This window comes from Arachis hypogaea, chromosome 19, assembly GCF_003086295.3.
Source record: "Arachis hypogaea cultivar Tifrunner chromosome 19, arahy.Tifrunner.gnm2.J5K5, whole genome shotgun sequence".
Lineage (NCBI taxonomy): Eukaryota > Viridiplantae > Streptophyta > Magnoliopsida > Fabales > Fabaceae > Arachis > Arachis hypogaea.
In genome coordinates this window covers 145,286,301-145,305,879 of record NC_092054.1, presented here as the reverse complement: position 1 = coordinate 145,305,879, position 19,579 = coordinate 145,286,301, and the positions used below count along the sequence as shown (strand labels likewise).

At 42.0% G+C, this 19,579-nt stretch overlaps 2 protein-coding genes across 2 annotated transcripts; one reads left to right on the top strand and one right to left on the bottom strand.

Annotated features, from left to right (window-relative positions):
- Positions 1–232: 232 nt before the first annotated feature.
- Positions 233–1,554, bottom strand: LOC112777417 (galactose-binding lectin). Its single transcript, NM_001376209.1, has one exon. It carries the CDS (start codon positions 1,335–1,337, stop codon positions 516–518), a length of 822 nt encoding a protein of 273 aa, NP_001363138.1. The 5' UTR covers positions 1,338–1,554; the 3' UTR covers positions 233–515.
- A 7,722-nt stretch (positions 1,555–9,276) lies between these two features.
- On the top strand, positions 9,277–10,743 carry LOC112778967 (uncharacterized). The gene has a single exon (XM_025823228.1). It carries the CDS (start codon positions 9,277–9,279, stop codon positions 10,741–10,743), a length of 1,467 nt encoding a protein of 488 aa, XP_025679013.1.
- The last annotated feature ends 8,836 nt before the right edge of the window (positions 10,744–19,579 follow it).

Sequence of the window (19,579 nt, the reverse complement as noted above, 5' to 3'; positions counted from 1 at the left end):
TCCTAATTTTTTAAATTTCAAAACTAAAAATATAAAAAATTGACTTAAATTGGCTTATATTTTAATTCGCTCTCTAAATTTTTTCTTTCAAAAATTTAGTAAACATGTAGCTTGATTCTTTAAACAAGCATATTAATATTATTGATTTTTTATGGAAAACATGCAAACTTTAAATTTTTAATATATTTATTATGTCATTATTATTAAAATTAAAAATTTTTACTCATGATAATTATTAAATTCATATTTCAGACTTTATTATTGAATCTGGGCATAATATAATTGGCCTGGTGAAAGGATGAATGAGATTCAACAGAAAATCTCACACCCAAATCCATGCACAAAAACTATACCAAACTGGACCTGTTATTTTATTTAAACGGTCAACCGTCAGACCATGATTAGTGGAAATATTGAACCATACAACCTAATTTAAACACAAAGAAACAAAGTTGATAACACACAAAGGTCTGGTCTTTCTTTAAAAGTACTAGGTAGCGTACGTAGAAACCAAATCATGCACTTGCCATATTCATTATTTTCTTTTCGTTATTGTCGATGCTTCTTCTGGTTGTTGTTATCAAGGTTGAAGTGAAAGACCATGAACGGATGAGATGTATCTGACGACCGCCAAGGGAGCCGGAGGCAGAAAAACCGAACTTGACCCTCTCCGGAAGCTTCGCCTTCAAATCAACAACTTGAGCAATGGTGGTAATATCGCCATTGTCGTTGGTCACAGCAACACTCAATGTCTTTGTTGAAGAGTCATATATCACAGTCACTTTCACCACTGCTCCACTCACACTATTCCATGGCACGGTCTTCACCGAATCCACGCTATTTACATCAATTCCAACGTGATCAGTGGGTGGATCGTTGTACTCACTGTTGGAATAGGTATCAAACTCCACTCCAACAAAGTGACCCGCCCCTTTAGTGTCAGAGACGCCTAAGGTTCCACCACCAATACTGCCGGCAGGAATCTGCGTATCTTCCGGTGCAATGAAAAAGATGATACCGTCGGCAGGATCATAATCTTTGATATCCTTCATCTCGAAAGAGAAGGAGGTGAGGAAGCTGGCGACATTGCCGGTGGCACTGCTCCAAATGCGCACCGGCATGGCATAAAGAACACGGCCGACGCTATTTACCTTGTTGAGGTTCGTGAGTTGTATATTGCCATTTGAAAGAACAGTGACGTCACCTTGGAAATTTATTGCGGGGTTTCCTTCGCTGAAAGAGTTGAAGTTGAAGGAAACTGTTTCGGCTGAGTCCACCTTCTTACTACTTGCTGCTAGCAAGAGAAAGAAAGTAAGAAAAACACAAAATGGTTTCATGGTGCAGTGGGAGGTTGATAAGGATTGGTTTGGAATGGTTTTGATGATTACAACTGGGATTTCGTTCCTGTATTTATAGAGGAAAAAGTTGAATTTGCATGCATCAGGCCATCAAAAGTATATCAGAACTGAGTATATCATGCAGCAAGGGAAGGCAACACCTCAGGGCTTAACAATGCCACCTCACAGTCTCACACTACCCAAGTATATATACGCCCGACAAATGCATATTGGATGGTGTATCATATCAGTAGTTATTATTGGAAATGAAAATAGTAATTGCTCAAGACTATTGCTGTGCCACACACACACACATGTATACCCATTTGAGTGTACTCTTCCTCTTTATTAATTTGGATGTGAACAATAAAGGTTTAGTTTCACATTTTTTAATATATAAATTCCTTTTTTTCTTTCTCAAATTTCTTCTTTTATTATTCACACTAAAAAATAATTATGAAAAATATGTACGTATGGCAAATTAGAAACGTGTCTATTCGTTTGATAAGTTTTTTTTTTGTTGTTTACAATATTTTCCAATTCGATAAACCAAAAATTAATTCGTGACAGATCAGAATTCTAATTAAGATTCTACATGAGTTGCTGTATGTAAAAGATGAAATTTGAACCACAACACTTATGAGCGAGCTGACCTCGGATGGTTGCTTGGTAAGTTAAAATGTAAGGTTCGATATGGGAACAAAAACACAAAGACAAAAACAAAAGTAAACACTAGTTGGAATCACTTTTTTTTTTTGGACGTGAGTTAGAAACTTAGAATCTATGTAATCAATTGAGCAGTGGCTGAAGCAGAGTTGGCGCTTTTTCTTTATTGGCCTTACTAAGTCATCCTCCTTCTAGTTCTGTGACATTTACGCCCAAGCTATTCAATGACAACCTCCCAGCTAAAGCCCATAAGCCCAGAATATTAAATGCAATTTTCCACTTCCAGGTCGCTGGCCTCTTTCCTACATATTCTTGGGGCTTCGTTCCTGTTGTTGTACCTCTTAGGCGCAGAGCAAATTAAGAAAAATAGAATTAGAGGCTGACCAAGTAATGAGGGGCAAATTTGGCACTGAATACAAAATAAATTCTGTTATATAAAAGGGATACTTGACAACAGATGCGGTTGAGCAGTTGAGAAGAGGCAACAGAAAGAAATGCTCTAATATTCGGCTGCATGACTATGTTTGTTAGGCAACTTTTGGTAATTTAAATTCTCTCTTCTTCTGTCATTTCTGTTCCTTCTCTGACAACATTCTTTCTTTCTTCTCTTAACTGCATTCTCTAATCCTATCTTCCTCACTCAGGTACAAATTGCACACGGTTGAAGGCACTGATCGAGCATCATCACTCCCCTTTATTATTCTTGCTCCTTACTTACTATACTTCCCTTTCATAGACTTTTGTACTTGGTCTGCACTGTTTCATTGGTTTTTATACTTGTTCTGCACTCATATATATATCAATATCCAAAGAGAAAATTCTACCTCTTTCATTTGGTGCTTTCGTTGAGAGACATGGTAGAAGGCACGAGGTTTAAAAAGGTAGAAGCTGATATTAAAACGTTGTATGAGCTTGTTGAGAAAAATGAAGAAGCTCATCGAGCTGAGGTTGCGAGAAACAATGAAAAAATGCGTTTGAGAATGGAGACGATGCATAACTCCATTATGCAGGTGCTGCAAAAGCAGCCTATTAATTAATACAAGCCATGAAACTGACCCTCACACGGAGTTTAGCCATGGCTCTCATTTTGGTCATGGGGGTGGTTTTCACAATCACCAACCTCACTTCAGAAAACCAAAATTCGATCTACCAAAATTTGATGGTTCAGATGCGTTGGGATGGATCTTCTCTGTGGACCAGTATTTTTACTTCTATCGGGTGCCTGAGGAAGAACAACTTGCAATTGCAGGAATGCACATGGTGGGCCCTACCATCCCTTGGTTTCAAATGGCTCAACGTTCATTACCATTCCACTCTTGGAACGTGTTGCGTCAAGCATTCGAGCAACAGTTTGGCCCGTCTTTGTTCGATTCTCCACGAGAATCATTGTTCAAGCTGATGCAGAAAGGCTCGGTAGCAAAATACTACGCAGAATTTGTGTCCCTGGCTAATCGGACCAATCTTGAGCCTCCGGATGCTCTAAGAGACTGTTTCATCGGTGGCTTACGTATGGACATTAAACGTGAGGTAAAATCTCAGTGCCCTCCCTCATTAATTAGAGCTGTGAGCTTAGCTAGATTATATGAGGACAAATTTTTATCATCTTTCCGAAATTCACAAGGTCCAAACACTTACCGTAACCAAACAATCCATTCAAATCAAAACCTTCAAACAAGCCCTGGACAACAAAATAAGCCTGTCCTTCCCCGCCAAACATTACCACCCTTACTACCCACTCCAGCCACTAAACCTGTCATAAATCCCAATAGAAACCAAGTTAAACGCCTCACGGCAGCTGAGCAACAAATGAGAAGAGAAAAAGGTTTATGCTACTAGTGTGATGAACGTTTTTCCCCAACACATAAGTGTCCCAACAGACACTTTATGTTGTTTCAATTAGAGGAAATAACAGAGGAAGAGACTGAAGAACAGCAAATGACTAATACTGAACAACCTGCCCAAGAGGATGTGATGTAGTAGTTAGAACAGCAAGTTACGGATCATCATTTGTCTTATAATGCAATGAATGGAGCTGAAGGGTTGGCTACAATCCGACTGACCGCAAGGATTCTTGGTCATGAAATTCAAGTGTTAATTGATGGTGGAAGTTCTGATAGTTTTATCCAACCAATGATTGCAAAATTTCTTAACTTTCCAGTGGAGCCAGCACCTGGATTTAATGTCATGGTTGGCAACTTTGAATTGATGAAAGTGGAAGGATGTATTAAGGCTCTTGAGGTTGATATGCAGGGCCACAAAATGATTGTTCCACAAGTATATGTCTTACATGTCGCAGGTGGAGATTTAGTACTTGGCACTACTTGGCTCAAGAGACTAAAAGCTCATATTGTTGATTATGATTCCTCATTTATAAAGTTATGGCAGAATGGTGGGTTTATAACCATTTTTGGTGATGCTTACATTGGTCTGAGGCATGCTCAATACAACCACATCAAGAGGTTCTTTCACACTAATTCAGTTGCTGAAGCTTTTACTCTACAATTACAAGAAGGGAGGGAAGAGGCTCTATCGCAGCAGCAAGGAAATACGAAGCAGCTGCAATTATCTCAGGAACTAGAACCTGAGTTGGCCTTGCTTTTACAGAATTATGCAGGGGTGTTTGATGCCCCTTCAGGACTGCCACCCGCTAGAAGGCATGACCATGCTATTCCATTGATTCCAGGAGCTCAACCCGTGAAGGCAAGACCTTATAGATATCCTCATTCGCAAAAGGAGCATATTGAAGGAATGGTGCAACAGATGCTTGGGGAGGGAATAATTTAGCCAAGTAAGAGTCCTTTTTCATCTCCAATCTTGTTAGTTAAGAAAAAGGATGGTACTTGGAGGTTTTGCACTGATTATAGAGCACTAAACAACATTACAATTAAAGATAACTTCCCTATTCCCACTGTTGATGAGTTGTTAGATGAACTGTTTAGGGCTACAATCTTTTCAAAGCTTGATTTAAGGTCAGGCTACCATCAAATTTTAGTAAAGAATGAGGATAGAGAGAAGACTACTTTTAAAACCCATCAAGGGCATTATGAATGGCTAGTCATGCCATTTGGTTTAACCAACGCTCCAGCCACTTTTCAAGCATTGATGAATGATGTTTTTAAACCTTATTTGAGAAGGTTTGTGTTGGTATTTTTTGATGACATTTTGGTGTATAGTCTGCATTGGAATGCTTACTTGGGCCATTTGAAAACAGTGCTGAAGCTATTACAGCAAAACACACTTTATGCCAAATTGTCTAAATGCCTCTTTGGGGTCTTAGAAATCGACTATTTGGGCCACACAATCACTAAAGAAGGAGTGCACGTGGAGAAGGAGAAGGTTAAAGCTGTGGTAGAGTGGCAAGTACCTAAGAATCTGAAACAATTGCGAGGATTCTTAGGCTTGACAGGTTATTATCGAAGGTTCATCAAAGGTTATGCTTCTTTGGCAGCCCCATTGACCAATCTTTTAAAGAATGATGCTTTTTTCTGGAATAATGATGCTGAGGAAGCCTTCTTGAAACTAAAGAAAGCTATTTCTTCAGAGCCAGTTTTGGCTTTACCAAATTTTGAATTGCCTTTTGAGGTGGAGACATATGCATCTGGGCTAGGAATAGGGGCTGTTCTAAGCCAAGGTAAACACCCTATTGCTTATTTCTCAAAGAAATTGTCCCCAACCATGCAATGTCAATCGGTTTATACCAGGGAATTATATGCAATCACTAAAGCCATTGCAAAATTTAGGCATTATTTGTTGGGTAAGAGATTTGTCATTAAAACGAACCAACAAAGTTTGAAGGCTCTGCTAGAAAAGAGTCTGAGCACACTAGAACAGCAGAAATGGCTACACAAGTTTGTGGGATTTGATTTTGAAATCCAATATAAATTGGGAATAGAGAATGTTGCTGCTGATACTTTATCTAGATGTTACTATGCCGCTTGGTCTTGTCCAGATCTGAATTGGCTGCAGACACTTAAAAATGACTTAGAGAATGATGGCTCTGTTAAGGAACTCTTGCTGAAGTGTAGAGAGAAAACAGCAACTGATGGAAATTATTCTTATAAGAATGGGTTGCTGCTATGGAAAAATAGGGTGGTTATTCCTCAACAAAGCTCTCTTATTCAATTAATCCTCAAGGAATATTATGATAGTGCCATAGGGGGCATTTCGGTTCTGCTAAAACAATTGATAGAATATGCTCTAATTTCTATTGGCCAAATATGCAATAGCAGATCAAAGAATATGTGCGGAACTGTATTATTTGTCAACAAGCTAAGGTGGAGAACAAATTTCCAACAGGATTATTGCAGCCCTTACCAGTGCCTTCCCAAGTTTGGAAAGAAATTTGTATGGATTTCATTACTGCTCTTCCACAATCTCATGGCTATTCAGTGATTATGGTGGTGATTGATAGATTAACCAAGTTTGCTCATTTCATTGTTTTCAAACATGATTTTAATAGCAAACAGGTAGCTGAAAACTTTGTGCAACATGTGATGAAATTGCATGGTTTTCCAAGGAAAATAATTTTTGATAGAGATAGAGTCTTTATCAGCATGTTCTGGCAGCAATTGTTTAAATTGCAGGGCACGAAATTGGCCATGAGTTCAGCATACCACCCTCAATCGAATGGACAAAGTGAAGTTTTAAACAAAGCTCTTGAGATGTATCTGCGTTGCTATTGCTTTGACAACCCCAAGCGTTGGTTTTTTATGCTGCCTTGGTCACAGTATTGGTATAACACAACCTTTCACAATTCTATTAAAATGACTCCCTATAAGGCCCTCTATGGCAGAGATCTTCCCTCTTTGGTTAAGTATGAAATTACTCCTAATGATGATCATTCATTGCAAGAGATGCTGCTAGAAAGGGATCAGTTGTTGGCTCAACTTAAGGTTAATATGACTCATGCTCAACAGTCTATGAAGGCTTTTGCAGATAAAAACCGCAAACAGGGTGAATTGGAAGTAGGTGATTTGGTTTTGGTAAAACTACAACCTTACCGACAACACTCAGTTGCCTTAAGAAAAAATCAGAAGTTGGGAATGCGATATTTTGGTCCCTTCAAAATTTTCCACAAGGTAAGCCCTGTAGCTTACAAATTACAGTTACCTAATGAGGCTAAAATACATGATGTGTTTCATATTTCGCTGCTCAAGAAGTTCAAGGGATTTGGCAAGCTTCCTTATCTTCCAATGCCTTTAAAGACTACTGAAGGAGGACCTGTTGTTTCCCCTACCAGCATTTTGGCTAAGAGGACTATTGTGCAAGGTGGTCGTGAGCTGCAACAACTCTTAGTCCAATGGAAAAAAGCTGATGATGCTCCTTCTTCTTGGGAGTTTGAAGAGGAATTCTATGAGGCATACCCAACTTTCAACCTTGAGGACAAGGTTGCTGCTGATGGAGGAGGTAATGTCACGAGCAAATTAAGAAAAATGGAATTAGGGGCTGACCAAGCAATGAGGGGCAAACTTGGCACTGAATACAAGATAAATTCTGTTATGCAAAAGGGACACTTGGCAGCAGATATGGTTGAGCAGCTGAGGAGAGGCAGCAGAAAGAAATGCTCTAATACTCGGCTGCGTGACTATGTTTGTTAGGCAACTTTTGGTAATTCAAATTCTCTCTCCCTCTGTCATCTCTGTTCCTCCTCTGGCAACATTCTTTCTTTCTTCCCTTACCTGCATTCTCTAATCCTATCTTCCTCACTCAGGTACAAATTGCACACGGTTGAAGGCACTGATCGAGCATCATCACTCCACTTTATTATTCTTGCTCCTTACTTACTATACTTCCCTTTCATAGACTTTTGTACTTGGTCTGCACTGTTTCATTGGTTTTTATATTTGTTTTGCACTCATATATATATCAATATCCAAAGAGAAAATTCTACCTCTTTCACCCACCCTCAAAAGAATTTGAGAAGTTGAATTTGCTTGTCCTGACCCAAAAAAAAAAGGGGTTGAATTTGCTTGTGTTTGAGACATTTTGATTTCCGATTCATGAAAGCTACAGCTACAAACCTTTTCTCTCTTCTTTTTGTTTGATTATTTTTCTCATCTCATTTAGGGAAAAAAATATAGTGTGTAGGAATGTCATATCTAAAACCCTCTCTAAACAGCTTAGAAGAACAAAGACAATGACATATAGCTATTAAGAATATTAGTTTTTTATTTTAAAAAAGAAATTAAAAATGAGATTCAAACCTGAGATCTCTAGGTAAAGATAGAAAGACTATTTATAGTTTATTGACTATTAAAATTGCTAATTTATATGTATATATATTAGTTTTGTGTATATCTTTTTTATATTTTTATTTTTAATATTAAAAATGATCGATAAGAAGTAAGAAAAAATAAAAGATTTATCTTTTATGAGAAATGTTGATTGTTCCATTGTTTTTGTACGGGTAAAGTACTATTTTGGTCTCTCAACATTTAGGACGAATTCTATTTTTATTTATAATGTTACGGCCCAGTCCAGTTGGCGCTCTGCCTGGTCCGACCTGGCGTGCAGGGATACCCTACCCGAGCGGTCGGTCTGTTGGGCATCGCGCGTCCAGACCACGACCCGGACACCTTCCCTTCAAGCAGCCAGCTACCTGATAGCCGGAGAAGGAAACTTCCAGGAAAGAGACCTAGCCTATGGGACTCGCCCTACTGACAGGGTATAAATGGGGAGGGTCCTATCCCTCCCCCACGGTACGTCACTATCCCACTACTCTCACTGCCATCTGTAACATCTTTGACTTGGGCGTCGGAGTGTCATTGCAGGTGGCTCCCCCTCACACCGCAGTAACTCGGGAGGTCGTGAAGTCTCCGCTTTCTTCCTCTGGACCCAGACCAAGGCTGGTTCCTACCATTCCATCTCCAGAGCTCCATCGACCCGTCCAGAACCCGAAGTACCAAATATTGGCGCCATCTGTGGGGACTGGCCTAAATGGACTTTCTGTTGGGTCCCGTGGAGGCAGACGACGGAGGCGAGCAGCGCAGGGAGGAAATGGTCCCTCGAAGCGGTAGGGTAGCCTCCGTGGCTTTCTCCTGCAAACGTACAAGATCCCCCCGCAGCGAACTGAGCTCCCCTCGCGCTCCCAGGAGAGGCAACCCTTTGGAGGAACAGGGAGTAATAGCGCCAGAATAATGCAAGAGCTACGTCACAGGGTACAAAATCTGGAGCAAGAACTGGCGAGCAGGGAGCGCTACCAACTAGCTCCGAGGTAAGATCGTTCCTGATCTCCTCAAAGGAGAGGGAGAAGCCCCCGAAGAAGTCGCTCCAGATGTACCCCGAACCTCCTATCAGAATCAGAGAGCCAAAGAGAAAGCAGGGAAGTGCCAAGAAGACGGCGAGATCCCATAATTTACACCCGACCTCCGACAAGAAATACCGTAGAGGAAAATTGAAAAGACAGCAGAGAAAGACCATAGAGAAGGCGACAACCCGTAATTATGGGGGCAACCCCTTTTCACCATTCGATCCTCGAGGTCCGGCTACGAAGCACTTTGATAAGCCAACGGACATGAGGTATGATGGGACCCAAGACCCCCAAGAACATCTAACGGCCTTCGAGGCCAGGATGAATTTGGAAGGGGTGGGTGATGAAGTGAGGTGCCGCGCCTTCCCTGTGACCCTAGCGGGGCCGGCAATCCACTGTTTCAACGCTCTCCCCCAAGGCTCGGTGACAACCTTTGCGGACATAACCCGCGCCTTCCTGGCCCAGTTTACCACGTATATCGCTAAAGCTAAGCACCCCATCAACTTGCTAGGAGTGATGCAGAGGAGTGGGGAACCGACCAGGAAGTACCTGGACAGGTTCAATGATGAATGCTTGGAAATTGACGGCCTAAACGACTTGGTGGCCAGTTTATGCTTGACGAACGGGCTACAGAACGAGAATTTCAGGAAGCACCTCACCACCAAGCCCATGTGGACGATGCAAGAAATCCAAAATGTGGCTAGGGAGTATATCAATGATGAAGAGGTTAGCCAAGTCATGGCAGCCAACAAGCGGCAGCCCGCCTACAACTCTGGTCGTCATCCCGGTAACGGGGAAAGGGCTAAGGAGCACTCCAAGGACGGAGGGCTAGCTAAAGCTTTAAAGCCATTCCCTCGGGTAGGGAAGTTTAAAAACTACACTACCTTGACAGTCCCGATCGTCGAGGTTTACCAGCAAATAGCCGACAAGGGCATCCTATCGAAGCCCAGACAACTCAAGGATAGAACTGGGGGGAACAAAAACCTCTATTGCGACTACCACAAGGGGTTCAGCCACAAGACCCAAGATTATTTCGATTTGAAGGATGCTCTGGAGCAGGCGATTCGGGAAGGTAAGCTGGCAGAGTTCTCTCACCTCATAAGAGAACGCAGGAGGAGGGATCGCGACCGATCTAGCGATGACAGGAGTCGCGCCGTGAAGCCAAGGCAAGACCCCGAGGAGAACAATGAGCGCGGCCTCACCATTGTGAATGTTGTAGTCGGAAGAGATGTTGCTCCGAGGTCGAAGTCGACATGCAGGAAGGATGCCAAAGTCATGGCTGTGTCATCGTCTAGTCCTACGCCCTCCTCCAGGAGAGTCCCGTTAATATTGTTTGGACCAGAGGACCAGTGGTTTGACGACTTACCGGAGAGCCCTCCTATGGTGATTACAGCAAGGGTGGGAACTGGTCTGGTCAGGCGAATCTTCGTAGACACCGGAGCCAACTCGAACATCATGTTTCGTAACGTCTTTGACGCTCTGGGCCTCTGAGACACCGACCTGAGAACCCACCAACACAGCGTGGTCGGCTTAGGTGATAACTTCATTAAGCCTGATGGAGTAGTCTCCCTCCCAGTCTCCATAGGAGGAGGTCGAGGGAAGAGGTCGGTCATGGCGGAGTTCATTGTTCTAAGGGACTCCACAGCCTATAACCTCATCTTGGAAAGAAAAACCATCAATGAATTTGGAGCAGTGATTTGCATCAAGCAACTGGTAATGAAGTTTGTTGCTGATGATGGGTCGGTTGGATCCATCAGGGGAGATTTGGAAACGGCATTCGCTTGCGACAACGTCAGTCTCTCCCTGAGAAAAAAGTCCAAAGAAGCAGCCGGAGTCTTCCTAGCTGACCTGGACGCAAGGGTCGAAGACAAAGCCAGACCAGAACCTGAAGGAGACCTTGAGAAGTTCAGGGTCGGCGACTCGGAAGAAAAGTTCACTTTCGTGAACAGGAACCTTCCGCACAACTTAAAAGAACCATTGGTGGAAATGATTAGAGCAAATGGCGATCTATTCGCCTGGACACCAGCTGAGATGCCGGGAATTGACCCCCAACTCATGTCACACCGTCTAGCCGTTAAGGCAGAAGCTAAGCCGGTGGCACAGAGAAGGTGGAAAATGTCCCAGGAAAGAGCTGACGAGGTGGCTAGGCAAACGACCAGCTTGCTAGAAGCGGGGTTCATCCGAGAACTGGACTACTCGACATGGCTGTCGATCGTAGTCCTGGTCAAGAAAGCCAATGGAAAGTGGAGAATGTGTGTGGACTACTCTGATCTCAATAAGGCATGCCCCAAAGATTCATTCCCCCTCCCTAATATTGATGCTCTTGTAGATGCGGCCGCAGGGTATCGGTTTCTGAGTTTCATGGTGCATACTCCGGGTACAACCAGATACCGATGCACCGGCCAGATGAGGAAAAAATGGCGTTCATAACGCCAGGGGGTACGTACTGCTATAAAGTGATGCCTTTCAGACTCAAGAACGCAGGAGCTACGTATCAAAGGTTGATGAACAAGGTTTTTAGCAGTCTTATCGGCAAGACGGTAGAAGTATATGTAGACGACATCCTGGTGAAGACTACCCAGGCCGACGACCTCATCAGTGATCTAGAGACCGTGTTCGCATCTCTTCGATGGCTCAACGTGAGACTCAATCCTCTCAAATGCACCTTCGCCATGGAAGCCGGAAAGTTCTTGGGTTTCATGATAACTCAAAGGGGAGTGGAAGCCAACCCAGAGAAGTGTGAAGCAATCCTGAGGATGACGAGTCCGGGATGTGTAAAAGACATGCAGAGACTGGCGGGAAGGCTCACGGCGCTATCCCGCTTTCTCGGCGCGTCGGCTGCCAAATCCCTTCAGTTCTTCCACTTGATGAGAAAAGGAATAGTATTCAAATGGACACCAGCATGCGAGGAAGCCTTCAATCGCTTCAAGACCATAATCTCGGCACCCCCTATCCTCGGTAAACCCAGGGATGGAGAAACACTATTCTTGTACTTAGCAGTAACTGATGAGGCTTTGGCAGCCATCCTGGTGCGGGAAGAGGGGAAGATACAGCAACTAGTCTACTTTGTGAGTAAGGTGTTGCAGGGAGCAGAGCTGAGGTACAATAAGTTAGAAAAGCTGGCATATGCGCTCCTGACCTCCTCCCGTAGGTTGCGGCAGTACTTCCAGGGGCACCATATAGTTGTTAGGACGGACCAAGCGATCCACCAAGTGCTGCAAAAACCCGACTTGGCGGGCAGGATGATGGCCTGGGCAATCGAACTGTCTCAGTATGACCTGCAGTATGAACCCAGGCATGCAATCATGGCCTAAGCAATGGTGATTTCCTGGTTGAAGTGACGGGAAACCTCCCCGAGATACCGAGCACACGGTGGAAGCTCCATGTGGATGGAGCCTCCAACCAAGCGTTCAGGGAGCAGGAATCATCCTGGAAAGCCCAGCTGGAGTTGTGTATGAGCAATCAGTCAAATTCAAGTTCCCGGTGTCCAACAATCAGGCAGAATACGAGGCCCTGCTTGGAGGTCTACACTTTGCAAAAGAGGTCGAGGCCACCAGGGTGGAAGTATGCAGCGACTCCCGGGTCGTCACGTCACAAATTAATAGGACGTATTAGGCCAGGGACTCCCTATTGCAAAAATACTTGGAAAAGGTCAAAAAGCTGTGCGAGGAATTCGACGAGGTCGCGGTGTAGTACGTTCCGAGAGAGAGGAACACACGAGCTGACCTCCTATCAAAACTCACGAGCACAAAGCCAAGAACGGGAAACCGATCTCTCATTCAAGGTTTGGTAAAAGAACCAACAGTGACCTTGCATATAACAAGGGCAGACCCCTCGTGGATGGACCCGATCACCGATTTCCTGCAAAGTGGTAAACTCTCAGATGACGAAAAGGAAGCGAAAGCGCTGAGGAGAGAAGCGACCAAGTATACAATAATACAGAGCCAACTGTTTAAGAAAGGGCTCAACCAACCCTTATTGAAGTGTCTGCTCCCCGACCAGACGGACTACGTGTTAAGCGAAGTCCACGAGGGGTGCTGCGGCCACCACATCGGAGGAAAGGTCTTAGCTCACAAACTCGTTAGGGCTGGCTATTATTGGCCCTTAATGATGGCAGATTCCAAAGAATTCGTGAAGAAATGCAGGAGATGCCAGAAAAATGCCAACTTTCACAAGGCGCCGGCAACTGAGCTGAGCCTACTAATGGCCTCTCGACTATTCTCCCAATGCGGTGTCGACCTGTTAGGATCTTTCCCGATCGGACCTGGACAAGTCAAGTACCTGATTGTCGCCATGGATTACTACACAAAGTGGGTGGAGGCCGAACCATTGGCTAGCATTTCCTCGGCAAATTACCGAAAGTTCATGTGGAGGCAAGTAATAGCCAGATTTGGAATTCCAGAGGTCATCATCTCGGAAAATGGTACACAGTTTGCTGATAAGAAATTCGGGAAATTTCTCGTCGGCCTAGGGATAAAGCAGAAGTTTTCATCCGTGGAGCATTCCCAAACTAACGGCCAAGTCGAGACAGCAAACAAGGTCATCCTACAGGGTCTTAAAAAGCGAATTGACCACAAGAAGGGAGCCTGGGTAGACGAGCTAGTGTCGATCCTCTGGTCTTATCGCACAACGCAGCAATCATCTACTGGGGAGACGCCCTTCTGGCTCACTTACGGGGTTGACGCGATAATACCAGTAGAGATTAGGGAACCGAGCCCACGACTACTTTTGGGAGGAGTTGAAGAAGCCGTAGAAAAGGACTTACTAGATGAGACTAGAGAGATGACCCACTTGTCGGAAGCGGCGTTGAAACAAAGGATGACTCTGCGTTACAATGCCAAAGTACTAAAAAGAGACAACGACATCGGACTACCGGCACCAGGGGAAGGAAAGTTCTCAACCAATTGGGAAGGCCCATACAGGGTAAAAGAAGTAGTCGGTAACGGAGCGTATAAGTTGGAACGACTGGACGGCAAGGAGGTCCCAGAACATGGAATGCAAGGAACCTAAGAAGGTTCTACTCTTAGAAGCCCGAGCACACCTGACGGGCAGGTAATGTACCAGTTTAGTAAGACATTTCATTTTATATTGCATTACCTCCCAGTAGTTATTTATTCACAATTCATCTCGATATATTCGTACACAAGCTACTCTAATCGTCCTTTATATTTCAATATTATTTAAGTTATTCGAGTTACTTTATCAAGATAACTAGTTCCACAACGATACGACATCCCGGGACTGATCACCCCGGGAACCACTGAAGCCCTAAACGCTACAACGAGCGGCTGTTAAATAAAGCCAAGTTTCAAGTGCTCAAACAAAAAAGCCACGACCTGTCTCCAATAATTACCAATAAAATGGTAAACAAGTGCAAACAAATAGCTAATTACCAATAAAACGGCAAGCAAACACAATAAGCAAGTCGTCAAGCACCAACAAAGCGGTGAACAAGTTTGTTATCTGCCGGCAAAACAATAAATCCAAAACTACTTAAATGTTCAAAAATCTACACAAATTACATCACTTCTTCAGAATATCAACAATCTTGCCATCCTTGATAGTCTTAAAAACACTGACGGCCAAGGTATAAAAATCGAGAGCTAACAACTTCACTTGCGCCTTGATCGCCTCCTCGGTCGCCATAATGGCATTCTTACCTTGCTTCACGGTCTCTCTATACTTTTTCTTCAACTCAGCAGTTTTAGCTTTGGCCGCGGTTGCCGACGAGAGGGCCTCATCACGCTCCTTCTCCAACTCTTTCACCCGACCCTGAGTAGCATTGAGTTGGCTTTCCAGAGTAAGCTCTCGCTTGGAAAGTCACGCAACCGTTATGTCGGAAGCCTTAACTTTCTCCTCGGAGGCAGCCAGCTGTGTTTAAAGCGACTTCACCTCAACCTTGTACTTCTCATTAGCTTTGACCGAAGATTGAAGCTTGTTCTCCAACGACTGTGCCCCAGCCAAGATGGGCTCTGCTTTCCTCGCTATGGCGGCTGCCTGGAGCAAGGTTCGGTACACCCATTTCGCTTGAGAAGCAAGATCCCCACTGATGAGCGGATAATTTATACGCTTTTTGACATTGTTTTTAGTATGTTTTTAGTAGGATCTAGTCACTTTTAGGGATGTTTTCATTAGTTTTTATGTTAAATTCACATTTCTGGACTTTACTATGAGTTTGTGTGTTTTTCTGTGATTTCAGGTATTTTCTGGCTGAAATTGAGGGACTTGAGCAGAAATCAGATTCAGAGGTTGAAAAAGGACTGCTGATGCTGTTGGATTCTGACCTCCCTGCACTCAAAGTGGATTTTCTGGAGCTACAGAACTCGAAATGGCGCGCTTCCAATTGCGTTGGAAAGTAAACATCCAGGGCTTTCCAGCAATATATAATAGTCCATACTTTGGCCAAGAATTGACAACGTAAACTGGCGTTCAACGCCAGCCTTCTGCCCAAATCTGGCGTCCAGCGCCAGAAAAGGATCCAAAACCAGAGTTGAACGCCCAAACTGGCACAGAACTTGGCGTTCAACTCCACAAATGGCCTCTGCACGTGCTACACTCAAGCTCAGCCCAAACACACACCAAGTGGGCCCCGGAAGTGGATTTATGCATCAATTACTTACTCATGTAAACCCTAGTGACTAGTTTATTATAAATAGGACCTCTTACTATTGTATTAGGCATCCTGGATTGTATTTTGATCCTGTGATCTCGTTTAGGGGGCTGGCCATCTCGGCCATACCTGGACCTTTCACTTATGTATTTTCAACGGTAGAGTTTCTACACTCCATAGATTAAGGTGTGGAGCTCTGCTGTTCCTCAAAGATTAATGCAAAGTACTACTGTTTTCTATTCAATTCATCTTATTTCGCTTCTAAGATATCCATTCGCACCCAAGAACGTGATGAAGGTGATGATTATGTGTGACGCTCATCACCATTCTCCCCTATGAACACGTGCCTGACAAACACTTCCGTTCTACATGAAATAAGCTAGAATGAATATCTCTTAGATCTCTTAACTGGAATCTTCGTGGCGTAAGCTAGAATGATGGCGGCATTCAAGAGAATCCGGAAATTTTAAACCTTGTCTGTGGTATTCCGAGTAGTATTCAATGATTGAATGACTGTGACGAGCTTCAAACTCGCGATTGTTGGGCGTTAGTGACAGACGCAAAAGGATGGTGAATCCTATTCCAGCATGATCGAGAACCGACAGATGATTAGCCGTGCTGTGACAGAGCATGTGAGCATATTTTTCACTGAGAGGAGGGGATGTAGCCACTGACAACGGTGATGCCCTTGCATAAAGCCAGCCATGGAAAGGAGTAAGATTGATTGGATGAAGATAGCAGGAAAGCAGAGGTTCAGAGGAACGAAAAGCATCTCCATTCGCTTATCTGAAATTCCTACCAATGATTTACATAAGTACCTCTATCCCTATTTTATTATATTAAATTCGAAAACACCATTATCAATTTATATCTGCCTAACTGAGATTTGCAAGGTGACCATAGCTTGCTTCATACCAACAATCTCCGTGGGATTCGACCCTTACTCACGTAAGGTATTACTTGGACGACCCAGTGCACTTGCTGGTTAGTTGTATCGAAGTTGTGAACCATGGTATTGGCACCATGTTCTTGGCGCCATTGCCAGGGAAAGAAAGAGCCATGAATTTTACATCATCAATGTGTAATCACGATTACGCGTACCAAGTTGCTCACATTGCCAGGGATTGTTCGAGCCTGGACATCACAATTTCGTGCACCAAGTTTTTGGCGCCGTTGCCGGGGACTTAATTGTTCCTGTTTGGCGCCAAGAATCGTCTGAGATCCCAATCCCGGCAACAACACCAAGTTTTTGGCGCCGTTGCCGGGGATTGTTCGAGTTTGGACAACTGACGGTTCATCTTGTTGCTCAGATTGGGTAACTTTCTTTTCGTTTTCTTTTCAAAAATCTTTCAAAAATATTTTCAAAAAAAAATTTTTTTCTCTTTTGTTTTCGAAAAAAATAAAAATGTTTTCAAAAATTTATTCAAAATTTTTAAGAATGAATTCTAGTGTTTCATGAAGCATGTGAAGCCTGGCTGGCTGTAAAGCCATGTCTAAATTCATTTGGACTGAGGCTTGCAATTTGTTATCAAGAGCAAATTAGTTATTGCTCATCCACCTGCTGTTGATCCATGATCACCTGCTGAAGCTTGGCTGGCCATTGGCCATGTCTAGTGTTTTGGACTGGAGCTTTCTTTGAAAGCTTGGCTGGCTAGTGAGCCATGTCTAATTCCTGGACTGAAGCTTTAGACTAACATGGCAAGATTCCTGGAATTCATATTAAAAATTTTGGAATCCTTATTTTTCCTTTTAATATGCGAAAAATATAAAATAAAAATCCAAAAAAATTAGAAAATCATAAAAATCAAAAATATTTTTCTGTTTCTCGTTTGAGTCTTGAGTCATATCATAAGTTTGGTGTCAATTGCATATGCATCTAGCATTTTTCAAAAATTTCATGCATTCATAGTGTTCTTCATGATCTTCAAGTTGTTCTTGGTAAGTCTTCTTGTTTGATCTTGATGATTTTTTGTTTTGTGTTGTATGTTGTTTTTCATATGCATTCTTGAATTCTTAGTGCGTAAGCATTAAAGAATTCTAAGTTTGGTGTCTTGCATGTTTTCTCTGCATTAAAAATTTTTCAAAAATATGTTCTTGATGTTCATCATGATCTTCATAGTGTTCTTGGTGTTCATCTTGACATTCATAGCATTCTTGCATGCATTCATTGTTTTGATCTAAAAATTTCATGCATTGCATAATTTTCATGTTTTCATAAAAAATTTCAAAAAAAAAAATATATATATCTTTCCATTTTTCTCTCATCAAATTCGAAAATTTGAGTTGACTTTTTCAAAAAATTTTAAAATCAAATTGTTTCTCATGAGTCAAATCAAATTTTCAATTTGAAAATCTTATCTTTTTCAAAATCTTTTTCAAAAATCAAATCTTTTTCAAAATTCTTAGTTATTTTCGAAAATTCCAAAAATATTTTTCAAAAATCTTTTTCTTATTTTTATACCAAATTTTCGAAAATAACATAATCAATTAATGTTTTGATTCAAAAATTTAAAGTTTGCTACTTGCTTGTTAAGAAAGATTCAAACTTTAAGTTCTAGAATCATATCTTGTGATTTCTTGTGAATCAAGTCATTAATTGTGATTTTAAAAATCAAATCTTTTTCAAAACTAATTCTATCATATCTTTTCAAAAATATCATCTTATCTTATCTTTTTCAAAAATATCTTTTCAAAATATCTTTTCTAACCTCCTAACTTCTTATCTTTTCAAAATTTGTTTCAACTAACTAACTAACTTTTTGTTTGTTTCTTAACTTTTTCAAAACTACCTAACTAACTCTCTCTCTCTAATTTTCGAAAATATCTCCCCCTTTTTCAAAAATTTCTTTTTAATTAACTAATTATTTTTATTTTTATTTTTGATTTCAAAAATTTTCGAAAAAAAAAAATACTAAACATTTTTCAAAAACTATTTTCAAAAATCACTAACTCTTTTTCAAAATAATTTTCGAAAATTTTTCCTCCCCCATCTTATTCTATTTATTCATTCATATCCTAACATCTCATCTCACATCTCTAGCCTCCTCACAGTTGTGTTTCTTCCATTATATTACATTCTTTGTCTCCCCCTCTTCTTCTACTCACACAGGGATCCCTTTACTGTGGTATAAAGAATCTCTATTATTATTATTATTATTATTTTTGTGCCCTCTTCTTTGTCATATGAGCAGGAGCAAGGATAAGAACATTCTTGTGGAAGCAGATCCAGAACCTGAAAGGACTCTAAAAAAGAAACTAAGAGAAGCTAAAATACAACAATCCAGAGATAACCTTTCAGAAATTTTCGAACAGGAAGAGGAGATGGTAGCCGAAAATAATAATAATGTAAGGAAGATGCTTGGTGACTTTACTGCACCTAATTCCAATCTACATGGAAGAAGCATCTCCATTCCTGCCATTGGAGCAAACAACTTTGAGCTGAAACCTCAATTAGTTTCTCTGATGCAGCAGAACTGCAAGTTTCATGGACTTCCATCTGAAGATCCTTTTCAGTTCTTAACTGAATTCTTGTAGATATGTGATACTGTTAAGACTAATGGAGTAGATCCTGAAGTCTACAGGCTCATGCTTTTCCCTTTTGCTGTAAGAGACAGAGCTAGATTATGGTTGGATTCTCAACCCAAACACAGCCTGAACTCTTGGGATAAGCTGGTCACGGCTTTCTTAGCCAAGTACTTTCCTCCCCAAAAGCTGAGC

What these genes read in the sequence shown, in the direction of transcription:
- LOC112778967 (XM_025823228.1), top strand. Translation starts at nt 9,277, where the DNA reads ATGTACCCCGAACCTCCTATCAGAATCAGAGAGCCAAAGAGAAAGCAG.
- LOC112777417 (NM_001376209.1), bottom strand. Translation starts at nt 1,337, where the DNA reads ATGAAACCATTTTGTGTTTTTCTTACTTTCTTTCTCTTGCTAGCAGCA.